This window comes from Cydia fagiglandana, chromosome 1 (assembly GCF_963556715.1).
Source record: "Cydia fagiglandana chromosome 1, ilCydFagi1.1, whole genome shotgun sequence".
NCBI lineage: Eukaryota > Metazoa > Arthropoda > Insecta > Lepidoptera > Tortricidae > Cydia > Cydia fagiglandana.
The window spans coordinates 2,275,367-2,297,304 of NC_085932.1; the positions used below are offsets into that span (position 1 = coordinate 2,275,367).

The 21,938-nt window shown below is 38.7% G+C and overlaps 1 protein-coding gene across 2 annotated transcripts; it reads right to left on the minus strand.

Moving 5' to 3' along the window:
- Positions 1–1,176: 1,176 nt before the first annotated feature.
- On the minus strand, positions 1,177–21,386 carry LOC134674618 (serine protease inhibitor 28Dc-like). 2 transcript variants are annotated; one of them, XM_063532841.1, is made up of 9 exons: positions 21,237–21,386; positions 15,799–15,890; positions 14,996–15,126; positions 12,978–13,055; positions 9,707–9,914; positions 8,480–8,620; positions 7,895–7,983; positions 7,054–7,470; positions 1,177–2,646 (listed from the first exon to the last, which is right to left on the minus strand). In XM_063532841.1, the coding sequence occupies exons 2-9, from the start codon at positions 15,882–15,884 to the stop codon at positions 2,492–2,494; spliced, it is 1,305 nt and encodes a 434-aa protein (XP_063388911.1). In that variant the 5' UTR covers positions 15,885–15,890; positions 21,237–21,386; the 3' UTR covers positions 1,177–2,491. The 2 variants fall into 2 exon arrangements, with proteins under 2 accessions (XP_063388911.1, XP_063388841.1); XM_063532771.1 differs by having other exon boundaries at positions 15,799–15,928.
- Positions 21,387–21,938: the final 552 nt, after the last annotated feature.

The following is a 21,938-nucleotide window of genomic DNA, read 5'->3' on the forward strand; positions in this document are numbered from 1 at the left end:
GGGGGGGCCCTTAGTTGTGACACTTGTGACTGAAACCAAACCTTCGGCCGTAACATGATTTTTATGCCGAAACTGAAACCTCGGTCAGGCTTTAGTAATCGGGCAAATGAAAAGTCTTCGCACTATCGGGGCCTTCCATTCCCTAGAGGCCTGGCACAATAGTGGCACTACGATATCTCCCCCGCGAGGTAATGTATGTAATATTAAATCAGATCCATTCCCTGGTTCTTGAAGGTGGTTTAAATGCTAATGTCTGGATTTTATGAGTTTTTTTTTTAATGATGAAGCTGCTTGAATGCTTCATTTTTTGCGAAAGTGATGAAACCTGCAAAACACATGATTGAAGCAGAATGTACTGTATCTATAATTAACTTAATAAGTATAGAAGAATTTGATTAACTATAATAAAGTTTTTGAAATATGGAACTAAGTCGCAACTGGTAGCAATAGTATACCTAATGAAATTATTTACATTTATAAAAATAACTTTAAGGTGTATTCGGGTAATTTCGTATGTCGGATAATTCCGAAAATCAGATGAAAATGATCCAAAATCCCATCATAATAAGAGTCCGTTTTCGGAATTTTCCAACGGTTTTTGACATTCGTAATTATCCGAATATACCTTATTTTGAGTTTGTTTATGCTCTCATGCAGTGGCGGATTTCCCATAAGGCACAGTAGGCCCGGGCCTAGGGCGGCGAGATATTAGGGGCGGCAAATTCTGACAAAAAATTCGCTGATGATAACAAAAAATAACTCAAAATTAGGCCAGGCAACGAATTCTCATAAATAGGTACCTATAGAGGGAAATGCTTGAAACACAATTTTTGACTTTGTACCTAACTTTATTTGGACTATCTAGGAGGTGAACATATCAAAAGTCCCCGGCCATAGCCCTTGAGCCGGGGGAAGAGAGAGGTTTGAAGGTCACATTTTTCAGTTTTTCGCTTATATCTCGGAAACTATGCGTTCTAACGACATGATCAATTGATCATTATACAAAATGAAAGTTGGCTAAATTTGCTACAAGCTACAATTTTTACGATATCTGGAGGGCCCTCCACACTTGTGCGCGAAGCCCGGAACGCGAGTGTGGCGTCGATTTCGCATATTGTTGACGCCTTCGCGCCTTGTTCCCTGCTTTTTCCCCGTTTATAGGGTTCCTTACCTCAAAAGGAAAAAACGGAACCCTTATACTCGTGCGTCTGGCTGTCCGTCTGTCACAGCCTATTTTCTCCGAAACTGCTGGACAACAATTAAGTTGAAATTTGGCACACATAATATATGTAAGTTTGTAACCCAATAACCCGATGGACGTGTAACGTAAATAAATTAATTTTAAATATGGAGGTCATTTTTGGGTGGTAAATGAGAAAATTTCAAAATAAAGTTTTTCAAACTATATCGTGTTACATATCAAATCAAAGAGCTCATTGTAAGAATCTTAAATATTTTTTTTTATAATTTTAGGATAAATTGTTTAGCAGTTATTCAAAAGAAAATAGGCAAAAAAAAAATGTTTTTCTTATATTTCTTTTTTAGATTTTTTGAATGTTTTTGTAGGTACATAAAAAGTCAGTGTTATTGGTAAAACTGTCACTTAAAATGAATAAATATTTGCTTATTTTTTTCGTAAAACCTATGTTCCTATGATCATGTCACAAGGACGTATAATTTGTGAGATATAATAAGCGAAAAACCGAAAAATGTGACATTTAAACCAAAGCCCCCCTATTTTTGATATGTTCACCTCCTATTAACGAGTCCAAAAAAGTTACTAAGTAAAAGATGTGTCCCAACCATGCATTTCCCTCTATAATATATCTTTTCGTTGCCTGATGTAAATGTAGTCAATATGATGGGTGCTGATGCTGAGAAAGGGGCGGCTACAAGGCTTGGGGCCTAGGGCGGCAAAGACTGCAAATCCGCCACTGCTCTCATGTATGAACTACTGATCATTATTAATTTAACAGAGGTAACCTACCTAGAGTACCTAGTAGAGGTAGAGTAGAGAAAGGTAGACACTCTAGATACAAATGTTCAATACGCATATTATTAGATTAGCATTATGTTGTATAGTATAGTTGTAAAATTAAAAAGCTTTTTATCAGAATAAACATTTATAATCAGTATAAAACAGATTTTAACTCCTTAAAGCTAAATCCCTGTTTAAAACTTAAGTACGTATATCGCCATCAGATATACCGTATCCGGCAAGGTGCTCACAAATATCTAAACACGCCTCTATTGTCAAGGCGTTCGAGTGCGTGTTTTTTTCTAATTGACAGTCAAACGGAGTTGGTATTAACAGGCGTTCCCTTCTTTCGAAAATAGGCGGCCAATGGTCATACACATAGTATGGGCTGACATTTATCTGACATGGCTATTTTTACGTTCCGTATACATTTGACGTGCCCCTCCTACACAAAAATCGGCAGATTATTTTGTACCGAAAATGACAGACATGGCGTCTCCGTTTGGTTATCCTCTAAGATAGAGTAGGATTAAAGATGGCAGCGCTGAAGGTGACTAGCTTGGTGCTCTCGTCTCTGATGAACATGTAGAAGGGGGAGTCCACGTAGAACTGCTCCGCCGTGCGAGACAGGAACCCGCCAGAGGCCGCCACCGCCTCCGTGCCGTATTCTGGACGGAAAGAAATAGGGAATATTAGGCAAAGTTCTGCGTAGGTGGCACCACTAGCACATACAGTAAACAAACCTCATTGACATCATCAATGACACATCATGCGTCACTAGGTCAATCACATGGCCTAGTTACCGTGAAACACGACAATCGAAAGTTCGGTTTCTGCCTCTATTATATCACTCTTGCTTATGCGATTGATAGAGAGGCAGATAAAAAAAATCTCGATTTTTGCGTTTCGCGGTAGGCCACCTGTAAACAAACCGCCTTGGTGCATCAATATCATAGTGAAAACTTGTCAAAAAACAACTTTTATGGCCTAGTATGTATAAGTTACTCTATGTTTTACTAAACAAATTAGTGCTGCACTCTGGCGGCAGAACATTGCAGTAATACTATTGGAGATTGTTTTAGGTCACAAAGTTATGAGACACTTTAAAAAGATATTTAAAATAAATATCAGTCGTATATGGCTTGTTTGTTAAATTATATCAAAATTATGGGAGCCACATAGTCTACACGTGCCTCAACAAATGAATCACAACCATTTTTTATCAAATTCATTTTAAATGAGCAAGGTTATACGTTTATCTTGTAACAGGATGCGTAAAACCACTACATTGTGATAGTGACATATGGTCTACTTTTGCCATTGTCAGGTACTTATTATTGTCACTAATCGCATTATTGCATTAAAATTGCCATGGAATTATTTATTGCTCACATAGGTACATGTATTTGCTAGTGAAAGCTGGCGTATGACAACAGGCTCAGTTACTTTTTAATGGTGCCAATTGATCTTGCTTTTGTATGGATCAAATTTCTAATATTCGTACACTTATTATGAGACTGGGACTGGGACTCAATGCATTTGATTGAAGGAAAAAAAAGTTGTAAGTAAAAGTCAGGCTCGTCTTTTACCTATAACTTTACTTTGACCGAGACCTTTGTTTTGATTCTTGAATGAATTCCATGATCATATGTACTATTTATTTTTATTTTATTTATTGAACACAATGTAAGCTTACAGTTATAGACCAAATCACTTACACGCTAGAAAAACAGATACATTGTCAAAATAGTAACAATTAAAAACATACAAAAATATAAAAACATGCACATAAAAATGTCATACAAATTAAAATTATAATTTTACGTACACTCTAAGAAAACAAGAAATTAAAATCAGAAATAGGGTAAAACAATAAAAATAAAGTAAATTAAATGTCAAAACAGATTACAATACATGTTACCAGCAATGTCATGCAGTATGAAAATTTAAAAATTGTCTAGCAGTTTTGCACAAGTTTGCTAAACGATCGGCGAACATGTCAGCGTCAACGTGTTGAGTGAGCATTATATGTAGAAATGATAAAGCACGCGTGGTAGGTGCGTGCCTCGCGTAACATGTGCGAGCGGACGGCCGCAGCAACACACACGGCCGGCGACGCGGCGCGACCGCCCCGTCCACATCCCGCGGTATCCTCCTAGGAACCAACAACCCTATCTTCTCTAACACCTCTGGGCTATCAACTTGGTGGTGAATGATTGAGAGATAGTGCACCAGAAGCAACAACTTCCGCCTCAATGCGAGCGTGTCTAGCCCAACCATCCCCGAGACAAAGATGGAAGGGTAGAGGTAAGGGTAATATCCATAGGCTTTTTTATACAACCAACGTGCAAATTTTCGTTGTATTTTTTCAAGCATTAGGGAATACTTGTCCTCATATGGATCCCAGACAACCGCACCATATTCCAACTTACTGCGCACGTATGCGTTATAGAGAACCTTAGCCACTCCAACGTGAAATTGCTTGGATATTCTCATAACAAATCCTAAGGTTTTACTGACCTGCTTGCAAATACTATTGATATGCGAATGGAAGTCAAATTTACTATCTAATATTAAACCCAGGTCTCGAATTTCGCTAACTTTCTCCAAGGAGGAACCCGCTAAGCTGTACCCAGTTTGAAGAGCAGAACGTTTGCGCGAGAAAGTGATCGCCTTACACTTTTTTACGTTAAAGGGAAGTCGATTCCTCTCACTCCACCTGGCAGCAGCATCAATATCAGCTTGCAACTCTGCGCTGTCGCTAATACTACGAATGCCTAGGAACAGCTTCAGGTCATCAGCGAAAAGAAGACATTTAGCAGCACTGATTGTGTCCGGCAAGTCATTTATCATAAGGAGAAAAAGAGTGGGCCCCAGGGTACTGCCCTGACTCACACCAGACAGCGTACAGTAGTCATTAGACTCGAAGCCGCCCACCCTGACGTACTGCTGCCTGCCACTCATGTAATTAGCAAAGAAATCTAATAGCTTTGGTGTGAAGCCCGCTAGCGCCAGCTTGCTCAGCAAGACGTCGTTGTCGACCAGGTCGAATGCCTTTCTGAAGTCGAAATATGCAGCATCGACCTGGTGCCCTTCATCCATCTCTTTGCAGACATAGTCAGCGAGGGCAACGAGATTCGTGACTGTAGATCGCGACTTACGGAAGCCGTGCTGACTGGGATGCAAGCGATTAGCCACCTGTAGACTTATTTGGCGGTTAAGCATGATTTCAAATATTTTACCAAACACAGGAAGAACAGCTATAGGCCTAAAAGAGGTTATATCTGTATTGTTACCATCCTTAGGAACCGGTGTCACCCTAGAAGTTTTCCAGCGATTTGGATAGGCGGAGTGATTGAGTGAGAGATTATATATGTGCAACAGAGGTGTAATCAAGGTATCAGCACAATCTTTGGCCAGAAATACTGGGATACCATCCGGCCCGCCCGAAGAGCGGGGTTTAAGGTTGCGAATAGCCGCCCTAAAATCAGACTCAGAGACGAAGGGAATGGAAACTGACCTGGAGTCACCAGAAATGTATGCCCCACGCGCCGCGGCCGCCGCGTCCAGGCTCGGCCTATCCTGCTGAAATACTGAGCTGAAATAATTAGCGAAGGCATCCGCAGCGCCCTGACCACTTACCACATTTCCATCGACATAGAATGATTCATTACTGTGTTGTCGTTCCCTTTTTTTGTCTTTAACATAATCCCAGAACCTTCCCGGACAGTTAACAATACTGCATTGTAGATTTTAAATGTAAAGTTTATATGCTTCATCAATTAAATATTTCACTTGTGATCTATAATATTTGAACATATGTCTGTTGAAGTCTTTGCCCTCCTGCCTAAAGCGTTTCAAGTGAAAGTATTTTAATTTAATATAACGTATAATTTCCCCTGTGAACCATTTTGGGTATACGTATTTAGAATGGTTATTAGAGCGGCTTTTTAGAGGAACAAATTGATTAATGCAAGAGTAAAGTTTGGCATACAGGATTTCAGTAGCGCAGTCGACGTCAGTAGCTGCTAGGAGATCGGTCCAATCAATAGCGGGCAGGGCCGAATAAAGCATTTCGAAGTCGGCCTTACGCCAGTTCCAGTCAGGGCAAGAAGTGGCGCGTGGGCGCGGCGGCACAGACGGCGGAGGCAGGCCGCATGGAAATGTCACCAAAATCGCAAGGGGTGGGTGGTAAGCGTCCATCGGGACTAGCATTTCTTCAGAACAGGCATATACCGACAGCCGTTTCCCATCTAAATCACTCAGCACGAGATCTAACATGCCCCCGTGGTCGTTAAAAACATTATTATACTGAGTCAATTTACAGAAGTCACAAAAAATATCAAAGTCAGTTTTTACATTAGACGAACATGAATTTAGATTAAAATCGCCAAACAATAAGAAACATAAGTCAGGATAGGTACATACAGCATTTTCAATACATGTCATGACATTCGTATACTGCTCAGCATTATAGCTTGGAGGTAGATATACGACACAACACAAAAATTTCAAATCCTTATAAGTAATTGTTGCAAATAACAACTCCATATCTGCGGTAAGCCCATCAATGTCATGAAGGACACGTATTGAGTAGCGCTCGCGTGCGGCCAGCAGCACCCCGCCCCAGCCAGCGTCGCCCGCGCGGTCTCGTCGCGCCACGCGCCACCCACTGGGGAAGAGCTCACCGTCGCGCACGGAGCTTGTCAAGAAGGTTTCAGTAAGGCCAATGATGTCAAACTTACAAATGGTAACATTTTTAACAAACATGTCAGTCTTAGATCGTAATCCCCGAACATTTTGGTAATAACATAAAAGTTTTTTATGCCGGGGGCGCGCCGCTGACGCGGCTTTTCCCCCGGCCCGATCGAAAGTTCTGTCGCCAATATTTAACACATATTCCTTGGGCCCAGTTATTAGCTGACAGCACTAGCTCAGAGAACTTAGAGGGCACTCCAAGTTTAAATGATGAATAGTTCCCACGGGGCTTAAGAGATTCAACCGTACACAGATCACTTTCGCAGATAGTGTGCAGACTATACATATAGTAATAAGAATGTCTCCTAGGCACTTACCATCTATAGTGATCCTAACTTCATGCAGCACCGTGTCCACATGCACCCCCGGATTCGGCAAACCGTTCACCGCATCTTTTATATGCTGGGACTTATCCTCAAAAATGATCCTCGTCAACAACTCCTCGTTAGAATTATCTCTATCCGTATCTATCATAAGAGCGAAATTCGCAGTTGGAGAGAACATCGCACTTAGCCCTATAGATTTAAGGCTGTCTTCTAAATGGATTGAGTTCTTAAGATCCATTTTTGGGAATCTGATGACCGCTCTGTCATAAATCATCTTGGAGATGAGCTGGTCGATTCTGGAGTAGTTCAGGCGATTCATGAGCTCTGGTAGGGCAAGCTTTTTGAGTGGTTTCAACACGTACATCGTGGTTGTGTTGTCTTTGTAGGGTAAAGCTATCATTTGTACGCCTGAAAATATATGAGAATATTATAATTACGCAGATATATTGAGGTTTCCTTGGGATTACACAGTTTTGGGAAATATTCAGTATTCAGTAATTTATTGCCTTCTTGAGCTTACCGTGGGACTTGGTCAATTTGTGTAAGAATGTCCTTATAATATTTATTTATTTATTATTATTTACTGCCTTCATATGTACGTACTACTGAATACTGAAGTTACTGAACTATACCTAGTAAGTAAATACTTATGAAATGATGGTACTTCGTCCATAAGTCCCGAGAAACTAATTATGAGCCAGAGTTTGAACGAATCGTTCAGATTACAGCAGTTACAGCTTCGTAAAAGCAGTAAAAGCCTTCGGCAATCCTTTGTGTATCAGTTTGCGACAACGACTAAATTGTATAAAGATACCATCTTCAAAAAAGTTACCATCTTCAGCAGAATATGTGTATTGGAACTGTCCGAAATTCAACATCATGTCGGCCATAACGTCGCCTGTGGGAGTTTTGAACGCCATCCTGTAAAACGTTCGAGGATAGGATTAATAATGCTTTTTACCTATAAGTACTAAATTATGACAAACGCCGCTCGTTGAGTCATTGATTTAACTAAACTTTTTTTGGTTCGTTTCGAAACCGAATGTCTTCGTGGATCCGGAGAAAGACTGGCCAAAGTTGACATCAACAACTTCTAGCCGCACTTGAGGTCAACTTTAGCCAGTCTGATGCCAGCTTTGTTTGGCTCATTTATACGCTAATAGTTCAGTTTTTCTGTCATTTAATAAGTTGAAAGAATAAAGTTGTAATGTTTTGATCTCGGTGTCAATGACTCATCTCTTCGTATACCTGGATTATTTTTTTCTAATAAGTTTCCTCGTTCCGGCATACGAGGGCTTACCTAACAACGTAGCGCTATATCACGATAAGGCCATGGAGGGAGTAGCATATTAAAGTAATAGCTATCTGTAAGTAAAGTATCTGTTTCTTACCGTGTTCCTACACTGTGTTTACTTACTTCCTCGTGTGTTCTGGCAAGAATGGACTCATCCATTGTCCGCTGAAGTAGAGGGCGCTCAGCAACACAACCTTCGTCTCGACTGGGAGCGGTTCTTTCAGAAATTCTTCTATTTTCCCTTTTGTGTGGTTTTTGATCCATCTGAAATGTATCATTTGACTGAAATTACATTTTTACAATACTACACCTCGGAAAGTCTCACGATATTTTCTTCTTTGAAAAGCTTAGAATAAAGTTTGTCTTCATCTGAGCTTGGTAGAATAACTGTTGAACGATGATTATGGATATATTTAAAACATAAATCATTTGGATTAGATTTGCAATGTTTTACATCAGCTACTTAGCTACTTAATATTTTCCTCGCGGTGGCGATGCCCACAAAACAATGGCGTATTTGTATAGAATTTTAAACACACAGTGACCCGTTCCATTTTCATTACTTTTGATCGTAGTCCATTGTACCTAGCCTTTTCAAACTACATATACATATTCTATAAATAACTGACTAATATGGTAATTGCGAAGGTCAACTACCTGAAAAGGAGGCAGTTAAGCCAGTGACAGGCAACAGACACGCATTGTCACGGTGCCACAGATCACTTTAGCTAATACAAAGCACCACCAAATTTTGCGCTGCCGTGCTAAAAATCAGAAACTTTAGAATGGAGTCTCTTACGACTTGTAGGTACAACGAGCTGCGAAATTGCATGGACGCTTAATGAATTAATTAGTTCATGAATAAATTTTGGGAGTAGGTTATGAAGTAAAATTAAAAAAATATTTTCAAAAATGCTCTAGATGAACACAGGCTATTACAGCACGAAAAGATCATTATGAGTCAGAGCAGTGCCGTTTTACCACACAAGGTCCGGTGCTCAGAGCATACTTATTATACTCTTTGGCTCAGAGCCACAGAGCCTCCTTACCTTGTGTGGTAAAACGGCACTGCTTAGGTGTCCTGTAATGAACTTAAACCTAAAAATTACAGCACGTAGATTTAGTCACTCATGCAACATTATGTTTCGGAGAGCCTAATAGGTCTGCATTTTCAAGCACTAACACTACTAACAGTGCATATGAAGTAATAGCGTTCGCGATGGCAGCGCGGCGCGCCGCGTACTGCTGCACGCTGTGTCGTGCGTTGCGCGCGCGATGAGATAACCGGTTGGGTTGATATGTTAGTATATACTCACGACAGTTTAATTTCTATTATAATGATGAACTTACTCATTGACGGTGTCTCTAGCCAACGGCGCGTTGGTAAACTCCACAGCGCGCGCGTCGCCTTGGTACACGCGTTGTAGGAACTCTCTGTACAGCGGTCGGATGCGTGTACGCGGCGCGACCAATATGGCGTCCGCGTATGTAGTAGAGTTACTCAGGAGATGCAGTAGCGAGCCGAACCGTTCGTGGTGCGCGCGGTTTCGGAGAATATCTGGTAGGTATTAATACGCGGTTAACACACAACACACTGATGCCAATTTGCATGCCGCTCCGGTGTGTAAGCGAAACAGTGACAGCTAGTGCCAGGCGTGGCTCACTCCGCGATTACGTCGCTTTGCTACAGGCTACAGGTAGCTAAAAGTACATCCGTTCCACCCCAATTTTGGGGAAAGCCATAAGCCGCGCGTGGCGCTGTCGCCACCTAACGGCCATATCAGTGCTGATCGTAACAGACGCGTTTTGTTAGAGAGAGTCTTATGTACCTAGTACTATTATTTAGTCTGTGCTAGTGCATGCATTATAGCGATATCCCGCTCGTGGACCAGGGCGGATCCCTAATCAATGACCCCCTACGATGTCGTGACGCCTTATAAATATAGTTTACGAAGTTCCAAAATTTGGTAGAGGACAGAGGTCCGATAAAATTCAACATCTAGGCACAAAAAACTTATTCTATTCATAATAGCTTTTTGTTTTAAGGCAAGAAAGTTGAAATTATTGTTAAAGTTATAGATACGTACCTACTTACATATATGTATTATGTATATGCGTTTTTTGTCATATCAAACGAAAAACTTAACTTGTCCTGGTACAAAATCATTACAATTTTAAAAGTACTTAGCTAGAACGAAGAAGAAACGAAGCCGCTCAAACGAAGCTATTAATGAGTGTTTATGTTTTTATATATATAGGTATTTTACCTATAAACAGTAAGTTCCATAAGCCATAAATACAAGCGTTATTTTTACGCTTAAAATATGAAGTAACGCGAACAGTGGTCTGTGGTAAGCACTTCCTATCCTTGGTGATGGTGCGTCCACATCAAACAAACTACATATTTAAGGCCGATCAATGTCTTCTATATATACTGCTTTGTTTACGTTACCTATGTAAAGCGAACGCATTATCCACCAATCCACCATCAGCATTTTTTTTGCCATTTTGTGTTCCTTACTGTTAGCTTTTAGACGAACTCTAATAAAATATAACCCATCAAATGAACTCTAATAAAATATAACCCATCAAACGAACTCTTATAAAATATAACCCATCAAATGAACTCTAATAAAATATAACCCATCAAATGAACTCTAATAAAATATAACACATCAAACGAACTCTTATAAAATATAACCCATCAAACGAACTCTAATAAAATATAACCCATCAAATGAACTCTAATAAAATATAACCCATCAAATGAACTCTAATAAAATATAACCCATCAAATGAACTCTAATAAAATATAACCCATCAAATGAACTCTAATAAAATATAACCCATCAAACGAACTCTAATAAAATATAACCCATCAAATGAACTCTAATAAAATATAACACATCAAACGAACTCTAATAAAATATAACCCATCAAACGAACTCTAATAAAATATAACCCATCAAATGAACTAAAATATAACCCATCAAATGAACTCTAATAAAATATAACCCATCAAACGAACTCTAATAAAATATAACCCATCAAACGAACTCTAATAAAATATAACCCATCAAACGAACTCTAATAAAATATAACCCATCAAACGAACTCTAATAAAATATAACCCATCAAATGAACTCTAATAAAATATAACACATCAAACGAACTCTAATAAAATATAACCCATCAAACGAACTCTAATAAAATATAACCCATCAAACGAACTCTAATAAAATATAACCCATCAAACGAACTCTAATAAAATATAACCCATCAAACGAACTCTAATAAAATATAACCCATCAAACGAACTCTAATAAAATATAACCCATCAAACGAACTCTAATAAAATATAACCCATCAAATGAACTCTAATAAAATATAACACATCAAATGAACTCTAATAAAAAATAAACCCATCAAACGAACTCTAATAAAATATAACCCATCAAACGAACTCTAATAAAATATAACCCATCAAACGAACTCTAATAAAATATAACCCATCAAACGAACTCTAATAAAATATAACCCATCAAATGAACTCTAATAAAATATAACACATCAAATGAACTCTAATAAAATATAACCCATCAAACGAACTCTTATAAAATATAACACATCAAACGAACTCTTATAAAATATAACACATCAAACGAACTCTAATAAAATATAACCGGGTCAAACACATTTTAGAAAAAGGTCAATTCTGCGGACAATACAATCAAAGTTAACTAAGTACTCTATAGGTAGGTAATAGGTAGTATAGGTAATACATAGATGTCCCGTTTTTTTTTAGGGTTCCGTACCCAAAGGGTAAAACGGGACCCTATTACTAAGACTTCGCTGTCCGTCCGTCCGTCCGTCTGTCTGTCACCAGGCTGTATCTCACGAACCGTGATAGACAGTTGAAATTTTCACAGATGATGTATTTCTGTTGCCGCTATAACAACAAATACTAAAAACAGAATAAAATAGAATAGAATAGAATAGAATAGAAATACTTTATTTGGTGTAAAACATAAAACTTAACCTACTTATAATACATCTTATTCTAATATATTCTAACACCAAAATGGATGCCACTCAGCATATGCCGATGACTAAGATACTTAGTCATGGCGCTGGTTTTCAGGGCAACCAGGAAACACACAATAAATAAAGATTTAAATGGGTCTCCCATACAACAAACGTGATTTTTGACCAAAGTTAAGCAACGTCGGGAGTGGTCAGTACTTGGATGGGTGACCGTTTTTTTTTTGCTTTTTTTTCGTTTTTTTTTTGCATTATGGTACGGAACCCTTCGTGCGCGAGCCCGACTCGCACTTGCCCGGTTTTTCTTATTTGAGTCTCAAGTTCCTACTGAAAATAAGTAAGTATATACCTAACCCACACGTAAAAGTGCCGAGTAAAAATTACTTATAACTTTAGGTTCCCTTAAATTTCCGATGTCTACAGGAAAGACGCGAACGAGTTTACTAAAAAATGTGTATGACCCAACCCGCAAACCCACGAAAAAATCATTCGGAAGTTCGCTCGCCTTCATTTTCACTTATCGTGAACGCACCACTATCTGCCAGTGATTCCCGCATTTGCAAACAAAAAAAAACTTTACCTTGGGAAAACCCGAGTGCCGTTGCCAGCTCCGTGTATGTGTTGCCAGCGCTACCCAGAAGCGCCATCGAGAGGAGACCTGACGCAGAGTTTTACAAAATATTTATCAAATCAAGCGTGGGGGATTGGGGCTGTCCATAAATTACGTCATCGATTTGTGACCCCTAAAATAAGGCGACGGGTCCCCTAAAATCATCCAAAAAATCATGCTTCGAATGACCCCGTTAACTCCTACGTCATGCTACCATCTGCTATCCGATGTCTAGACCCCCCCCCCTAATTTGAAATGACTTAATTTATGAAAACCCCCATTCCTGTGGTTTTTGCGTCGTTAAATTAGATGTATATTATTTTAATTTATTTTACGGTTTCTTAGTCAAACAGGAAAGAACGTCACATCGCAGCAGAAGGTCTACCGTGAACCACATTCGACGTGTTGCCTCCCCGACTGCCCGTCTCACTTACGTACGAATTTACAAGTGCGCCAGAGAGGCAACACGTCGAAGTCGTCGAACGTAGTTCGCGGTAGGCCCTCTCATGTCATGTCGGAATTTACAAGCGCAGCAACAAAAATTTTTTTCATACCTACTCAGTGCGGTAGTAAAAGATTAGTGCTCTATTTTCGTGCGACTAAGTATATATTACTTTACCGAACCTGAACTAATTACTCGTATTTACTAATGCATAGTTAATGAAATTGTGTTAAAATTGCCCGTTTCTATTCATTAAACATAAATAAGTATAGGTACATACCTACATATTTAGTCAATTTATTGTCTTGTGGTTTACCGTTAGGGATTTCCTTTGTTTAAATAACCGCAACACACATGTTACACATGCAGTCTTATGCCGTAGTACCTACGGCCAGCAAAAAAAGTCGCTAAGCGGGCGAGGTGTTCAAGTAAACACAACTTTATCGTTAAGAGAATAATGGTGTGGGTGAAGAGGCGTTTAGCCTCAGCCGCTTTTATAATTTGCTTGTATACTGTACTAGTAATATAATAATATGTAGGCACTGCGTCGCACAATGCCGCAAAAGGCAACTTTGCCCATTTTTTGTTTTAGACATTTTTTTCTTGTTTTAGTTCAAGTCAAATACTACAAAGTCCTTAGAACATAATATTTTTTCTCGTAATTTACGTGGGCAAAAAGTCACAAACAGTTGTGACCATTGAATCCCGTAACATAAATATAGGGTTGCCACTTTCAGATTTTTCTCGTCTACAAAGAAATATGAGAGTTTAATATGGAAATTAGCTGATTAATAGCTACCTATATGTAAAAAAATAGGCCAAGAGTATGTCGAGCCATGCTCAGTTTAAGATTCCGTAGTTACCCGTCTTTTACAATAGGCAGCTTTTGAACGGTGGTCGATCGATAGTTGATAATGTTGATATATTATAATGTTCATAAAAAGCAAAACAGACGGACATAGCGGCATTTGCATTGTCATTTGTAAACACAGATGAGTCACCATTTTTAACGGGAAAATAAGAGACACAGAGAGCTTAATACAATACAAGCATGAAGCATGTATAAGTAACATCGAGATTCGTTTCTTAACTATGATGTCTATTCGAACCATACTTTATGCTTGCCGTTAGGATGCCGCAAACATCGAATTTAAAAGATCGTCTATACAGGGTGGCTGAAAAAGAACTGCATTCCCGTTGCCAGGGAGGTTCTGGGATTATAATGAGCAACTTTTACTATAGGACCAACCACGAAGTCGCGAAAAAAAAAATTGGCTGTTTTATGCATTTTGGTTAGTTCATTTTCTATGGGGGTAATTTTTTTTCGCGATTTCGGGTTTTGTCCCATACTAAAAGTTGCTTAGAATAAGCCCACAACCTCCCTTGGCAGCGGGAATGCAGTTTTAGCTACCGTGTATATCATCTGAATGATCTCTATTGCTCTTGCACTGTTACTACACTTACTGAGAGCGATAGAGACGCAAATGGGATAAGCTCTTGCCATCCCATATTGTCAATGATTATTTATAGATAGGTAGGTTCTTACCTGCGATACCAGTAGGGGACATGACTATGTTTGTGTCCGCGTTCCGTTTCATCTCCTCCGTCAGCAATTTGAAACCGAACTCATTGATTGTGTTGGATAACTGTTCTTGATTATGTGGATGTTCCGTGACCCTGGAATGTTTTAGTTAATTATACTGACGTTAAATGTAACTAAGTACTTACTTTGCTCAAAAATTTTAAATTATTTTTTAATTTTCAAATTATCACAATGTGCCTGCAGAGCTACACATTGGAGCATTCCATGAAATTGTCTACCATTTGTATAAGAGTTTCCTTTTCTATGACAAATGGTCAAAAAAATGCACAGAAAAATAATCGCCTGCTTTAAACGCTGAAGAAAGTCGCAACACAGGAAATAAAAATGCGTTTGTACGGGACAGCCCGTATATAAACGCATCCATTACACAACTGCTGTAGATAGGTAGAATATACTAGGCAGGTATGCTAATTTTGGCGTAATTTGACTACCTACATATATCTATTAAGTCGAGGTTGTGCTTGTGCGCTAATTCAGAGGCAGTTAAAAGGACATGTCCTTGGAATTTTGGCATATAATTAACTATATAAGTGTTTAACTAACTGATAAAATTTATAAAGATTAATCCAAAGGTTTTAGTGAAGACCTAGGACCTAGATAACCAATGCTAGAAATTGTGATAAAAAGAATTTAGAGGATGTTTTTCATATAAAACTTCTGCTCGGTCTATTTTATCGTATTTAAAAAAATATTGAATAAGTACTTATTTTTATTTGCGTCCATATTAAATTTGATTTATTACATACCTCGGTTCCGTTGTGTTTCCCTCATTGTCAGAGATGGCGACGCTAATAAACATCAGAAACAAGAAGGCATGAGATCTCGAATCCATTTTGTTCTGAAAGCATCCACCCATCTTTAAAACAAGACAGCAAGCTGCAAAATTGAATGGACACTTTGAATAAAATTCATTCATAAACTGGCCATGCACTTTTGCGGCTGAGTGTAGGTACGGTTAATTATTATTACTACCTATTTGACAAAGGTCCAAACCATTTAGGGTCCTAGCTAAATTGGTCGTACAATATACTTACGCTATGGGATGTCCAATTTAGCTAGAACCCTTAATGGCTCAACAAAACAATCACGGAGCGTGCCTGTATACGCGGTGGCTAAAAAATAACTGCATTCCTGTTGCCAGGGAGGTTTTGGGATTATACTGAGCGACTTTTACTATGAGACCAAACCCGAAAACGCGAAAAAATAATTTACCCTCCATAGAAAATGGACCAACCAAAATGTATGAATATATACCTCCTAAATTGTAAGAGGCTATCCCAATATGGGACCGGCAAGAAGCACAGAAAAATTGTGACCTACACAGCTACAGCCTACAGAGCAGTTATGCAATTTGGCATTGAGATGCATGTGATGATACACCGTATTGTATTCAACCCGGGTACCGTACAAGGTAAACACCATCATGCGATCAATAATAGTGCAAAAGTAGGTAAATAATAACTCATTTCGTTAATGATACACATACATTGCGCATGAGCCGCATGAGCATTGAATTTCCACAGACTGTAAACAAAAAATAGGTATACACGGTGGCTTAAAAAATCACTGCATTCGTGTTGCCAGGGAGGTTTTGGGATAATACTGAGCAACATTTACTATGAGACCAATGACGTTAAAAATATGTATCCTCCCTTAGTAAAGGGACCAACCAAAATGTACGAAACAGCCAAAAAAAATTTTCTCGATGTCTGGGTTGGTCCCATAGTTGCTCAGTATAGTTCCGAACCCTCACTGGCAACGGGAATGCAATTATTTTTTAGCCACCCTGTATAACGCAAACATTATATTTTTAACGAAAGCCTTTTTTGCTAACGTTACTGTATAACGCAAACATTATATTTTAACGAAAGCCTTTTTTGCTAACGTTACCAATTTGTGGTAAACTAGTAGGTACGTTAGTCCGAAGCTAATTTTATTAAGAGGAAAGTGGAGGACGGCTCGCGCTTCTCCATACAAACGTAGTCCCCATTAGCCTCTGGATAATTATGTATTAGAATCTGGATAATTATGACATACAATTTGTCTTACACCTAAGTACAGTCAGCAGCAGATATACCTGAGCGGGCAAGCTGTCCAAGAAAACATATACACTTCAATCGTCACAAAAATAAGGACATCTTAGTTGTCATTTTCACTTAGGCTTTCAGTTCGTCACATATACCTTAACTTCTGAGTTTTTCTTTAACACATACACCCTTATTTAATCACAATGACAATAACGGTTAGAATTATGTCAGTGGTAACTAAGCGCTCAAATTCAAGCTGCTGTCATTAATACCTACACGCACTGCAAATCACGTACGTCAGCAGCCAGGGTGCCACCAGTTGCTAAGCAGTTGTTATTTCAATGGTAACTAAGCATCAACATTTTATCTGTTTAACTTTAAAATAAATACTGTCGCAGCTATGAATTGACACCTCCTTTCTTAAAGAAGTATTTTATCGTTAAGTGTCAAACTTAGACAATAAATAAGTAGGTTCTACGAGTATGATCGGTTTTTTATTTTAACTGTCATATGCGGCTGTTCTTCCAAACCGTAGAGCATATTATATATGTTAATATATTTATTTAGCCCGCTTATTGTACTAAAATATACTATACAGGGTGGCCCATTTAGATCGGCCAGTATGGGAAAATCTGACACTATAAGATATACACCGATCTCTTCTTAGTTAGGAACCATGTCATCGATTTTAGTAACACGAAAAACTGCATTCATACATTTAAAATTGTGTACTCAGCTCGGGAATCGAACCCCGAACGTTTTGAAAAATAAAACTAAGACTATTTCTATTTAATATCGATTCTGTAGGTCCATCGTAGGCCACGTCTACGCCTCGGCTAGTCTGTGGCCATGAGTAAGCCCCTTCATAATAATAAAAAAAAAAATACTTTGAAATAAGATGTCTGAAATTAATAAAATGCATTGTTTTCATATCCTTTAATTTAATTTAGTAAGTTTTCGAAGAGACCACCATTTTTAGGGTTCCGTAGCCAAATAGCAAAAAAACGGAACCCTTATGTCCCTCATGTCTGCCTGTCTATCTGTCCGTCCGTATGTCACAGCCACTTTTTTCCGAAACTATAAGAACTATACTGTTGAAACTTGGTAAGTAGATGTATTCTGTGAACCGCTTTAAGAGTTTCACACAAAAATAGAAAAAAAAAACAATAAATTTTGGGGGTTCCCCATACTTACAACTGAAACTCAAAATTTTTTTTCATCATCACGTATAGGACGTGTGGGGTATCTATAGATAGGTCTTCAAAAATGATATTGAGGTTTCTAATATATTTTTTTTCTAAACTGAATAGTTTGCGCGAGAGACACTTCCAAAGTGGTAAAATGTGTGTCCTTCCCTGTAATTTCTAAAATAAGAGAATGATAAAACTAAAAAAAATATATGATGTAAATTACTATGCAAACTTCCACCGAAAATTGGTTTGAACGAGATCTAGTAAGTAGTTTTTTTTAATACGTCATAAATCGTAAACCGCAATTTTATTGTTGCTTGCTGCTATGGAACCCTTCATGGGCGAGTCCGACTCGCACTTGGCCGCTTTTTTCCGCACATGAGTAATCTAAGTAACGCCCACTGCGAGTTCAAACCTATTATGTACAACGTTCTGATAGAAAGTCGTACATACGCTACAGTGACATAGCTTCAAAAATTATATAGCATAAAATCAAAAGACACAAATTATGAACTTAATAATAGATATGAAACCCAAAAAAATAAAAAGCTGTAATCTCTAGGTGCGTACGACTGAGATTTGAACCCGCGGTCTCTGCTTTGAAAAGCAAACGCCTGTTACTGAGACCACAACGTGCCTTGACAATTGGCTCTAAATTCCGCTTCAGTTAGCTTTCGCTGTGTGTCATTCGTTTTGACATACATTATTAGCGTCTTAAAAGCGATGACCAAGGGCAAGTCACCAGGATACGACGGTCTAAGTATTGAGCACATTCTCCATGCAGGACCGTGGATTACTACTAGGCTATGCAACCTGTTTAATATGTGTATTCGGTATAATTTCTTACCGGATGCACTTATGAGGACGGTTGTAGTGCCTATTGTTAAAAACAAAACCGGCAACCTGGGATTTGCCAGCAATTATCGTCCAATATCTCTAGGTACTGTGGTCGGTAAGGTGCTTGAGCGGCTGCTGCAACCTTTGATTCAGGAGGGGTGTATTATAGATGACGCTCAGTTTGGTTTTCGTCCTGGTCTCTCAACGGATTCAGTCATCATGAGCCTAAAGCACACGGTCAACTACTACACTACACGAGAAACATCAGTGTACGCATGTTTTCTCGACCTTAGTAAGGCTTTTGACTTGGTCAATTATAACTTACTGTGGAGTAAGCTTAGGAACACTACAGTTCCTACAGAGGTCACCAATCTGTTGAGATACTGGTACGAGAACCAAACGAACTATGTAAAATGGGGCGAAGCGACTTCTAACGAGTATAGGTTAGAATGCGGTGTTCGCCAGGGGGGAATAACCTCTCCGGACCTTTTCAACCTTTACGTGAATGACCTGATTGTGGGGCTGAGGAGCACCAGAGTCGGATGTCACATAGGTGGCGTCTGCGTTAATAGTTTAAGCTATGCGGATGACATGGTGCTCCTCAGCCCCTCGGCTGAGGGCCTCAGGAGGTTGCTTCATTACTGTGAGAAATATGCGACTTCTCACGGAATGAAGTATAACAGTACTAAAACTGAATACCTTGTATTTAAGGCGGGAAAGGGTCCGGAGAGGATACTTGACGTATTTTTAAACGGAGTACCTGTTCGAAGGGTGCAGCAGTTTAAATACCTCGGACATATCCTAACCGAAAACCTGAAGGACGACAAAGACATCGAGCGAGAGAGAAGAGCCTTATCAGTGAGGTGCAACATGCTCGCGCGCAGGTTTGGCGGATGCTCCGACGAGGTCAAAGTGACGCTCTTTAGAGCATACTGTCAAAGCTTTTACACGGGGCAACTTTGGACCAACTTCACCAGGAAAGCAATTAACACCTTAAGGGTTCAATATAACGACGCCTTCAGAATCCTGATGAAGTTGCCAAGGTGGTGTAGTGCGTCGAGTATGTTTGCGGAGGCTCGTGTCCCCGATTTCTTTGCCGTAATTCGGTCCAGAGTGGCGTCCTTTTGGAGTAGGCTGCGCAGCTCTGAGAACTGTATCCTTGCCATAATTAGTGAGGATCTGAACAGTCCAATATGTAGGTTTTGGCTGTCTCTGCATCAAGATGCGAACCGGAAATAGTTGTATTTTATTTTATTTTAAATTGTAATTTTTAAATTTTGGTTTTAACAGATTTTGTACTTTTAACTTGTTTTTTCTTTTACACTTTTGTCATTTTACATTTTAAATTTTATCGGTAATTTTTGTGTTTTTTATATGGGTGCTTGCCTGAAATAAAATCAATTTATTATTATTATTTTTTTTTGACGATTCTGTTAAAAGAAATAGTTTGCAGTAAGTTGACCGAGAGGCTCCTGTCAAATGGTTGAAGGATAAAACGTGAGATAGATGTATGTGATGACAAGACTGTACTGCTTTCGATGATTGTCAAAACGCTTTACCTGAAATTAGCATGGCTATCTTTCATTCAATATTCGACCATACTTGTTTGCTTTAAAGTCTATTTTTCCATATTGTTCAGACATATTTGACACGTTGACCGCTTAGATACCATTGGTTTTTTGACAGCTAAGGTATCAATGACTTGTTGTAAGTGTAGAAATTAATGAATAGCGACTGTTAAGATATTTGTGACACGTTAAGCGCTCACAAGTAAATACTACTATGACAGCCAACAACTTTTTGACAGTTTAAACGTTTACCTCTCTTTGAGCACCTGGAGTGTATAGCGACTTCTGCTGCTGACTGTACACCTATCAATCAATCAATCAATATTTTTTATTGCGAGAACATAGTTGAATTATGTACATAATTACCTACCTACCTACAGCTGGTAATAATATGCAAAAAAAATAACGGTTAACTTTTTATACTTAGTCTGCAGATCAAAACTGTATAAATGTAAGTACCTACTTATTAAGTAACGAACTTTATTTGCATTGAGAATAAAAATATGTAAGCTTATGTAGGTACAGTACAATTAGATCGACTTCAGATTTTTAATCAACTCACCAATATCCAAATAAATGTAGTAAATCAACGACAGAAAAAACTGCGTATTGTTTAGCGAAGCAAGTTAAAATCGTCAACGTTCACGAAACATTTAAAACTTCATATTTCATGATGCAGCTCCGACACAACACGACCTTTCGAGCCGCAGACGCGGGGCAACTGGAGTATAAATACTATAAATTATATTTACTACTTCCTTCCACTAACGCACTTTTTTTGAACGAGCGCGAATGTTTTTTTCTATAATCCTAAAAATCCAACTACTTAGTATTCGTAATTTGCGTGGTTGACGAAATATAAATAACTTGCTTTGCACCAACCTCTCGAAGTCTTGTATGTACGTAACCATATGTCGAATTATTATATACATGTATTTCGTCAACAATGTATAACAAGATTATTGCAGTTTGGTATTTTGCTACGAGTGCCGATTTAGAATCCCGAGCAAGTGAAATTCTAATTTAGAATCTTGAGCGTAGCCAGAAACTCAGGAGGCATGAGGTGCTAACAATTTTGGACTCGTAGCGTAAGTACTTTTCTTCCCATTAGCGAGGTCTTTTAACAAACATATAATAACTCGACATATCGAGGCGCGTTTGGTTCGACATATCGGCGGCCGATCGTAATGTTTTGACGATAGTCACATTAAACCAATATATAGGTAGGATAGGCTCGTTAGGTTGCTTCAGATGCCCGAAGGGC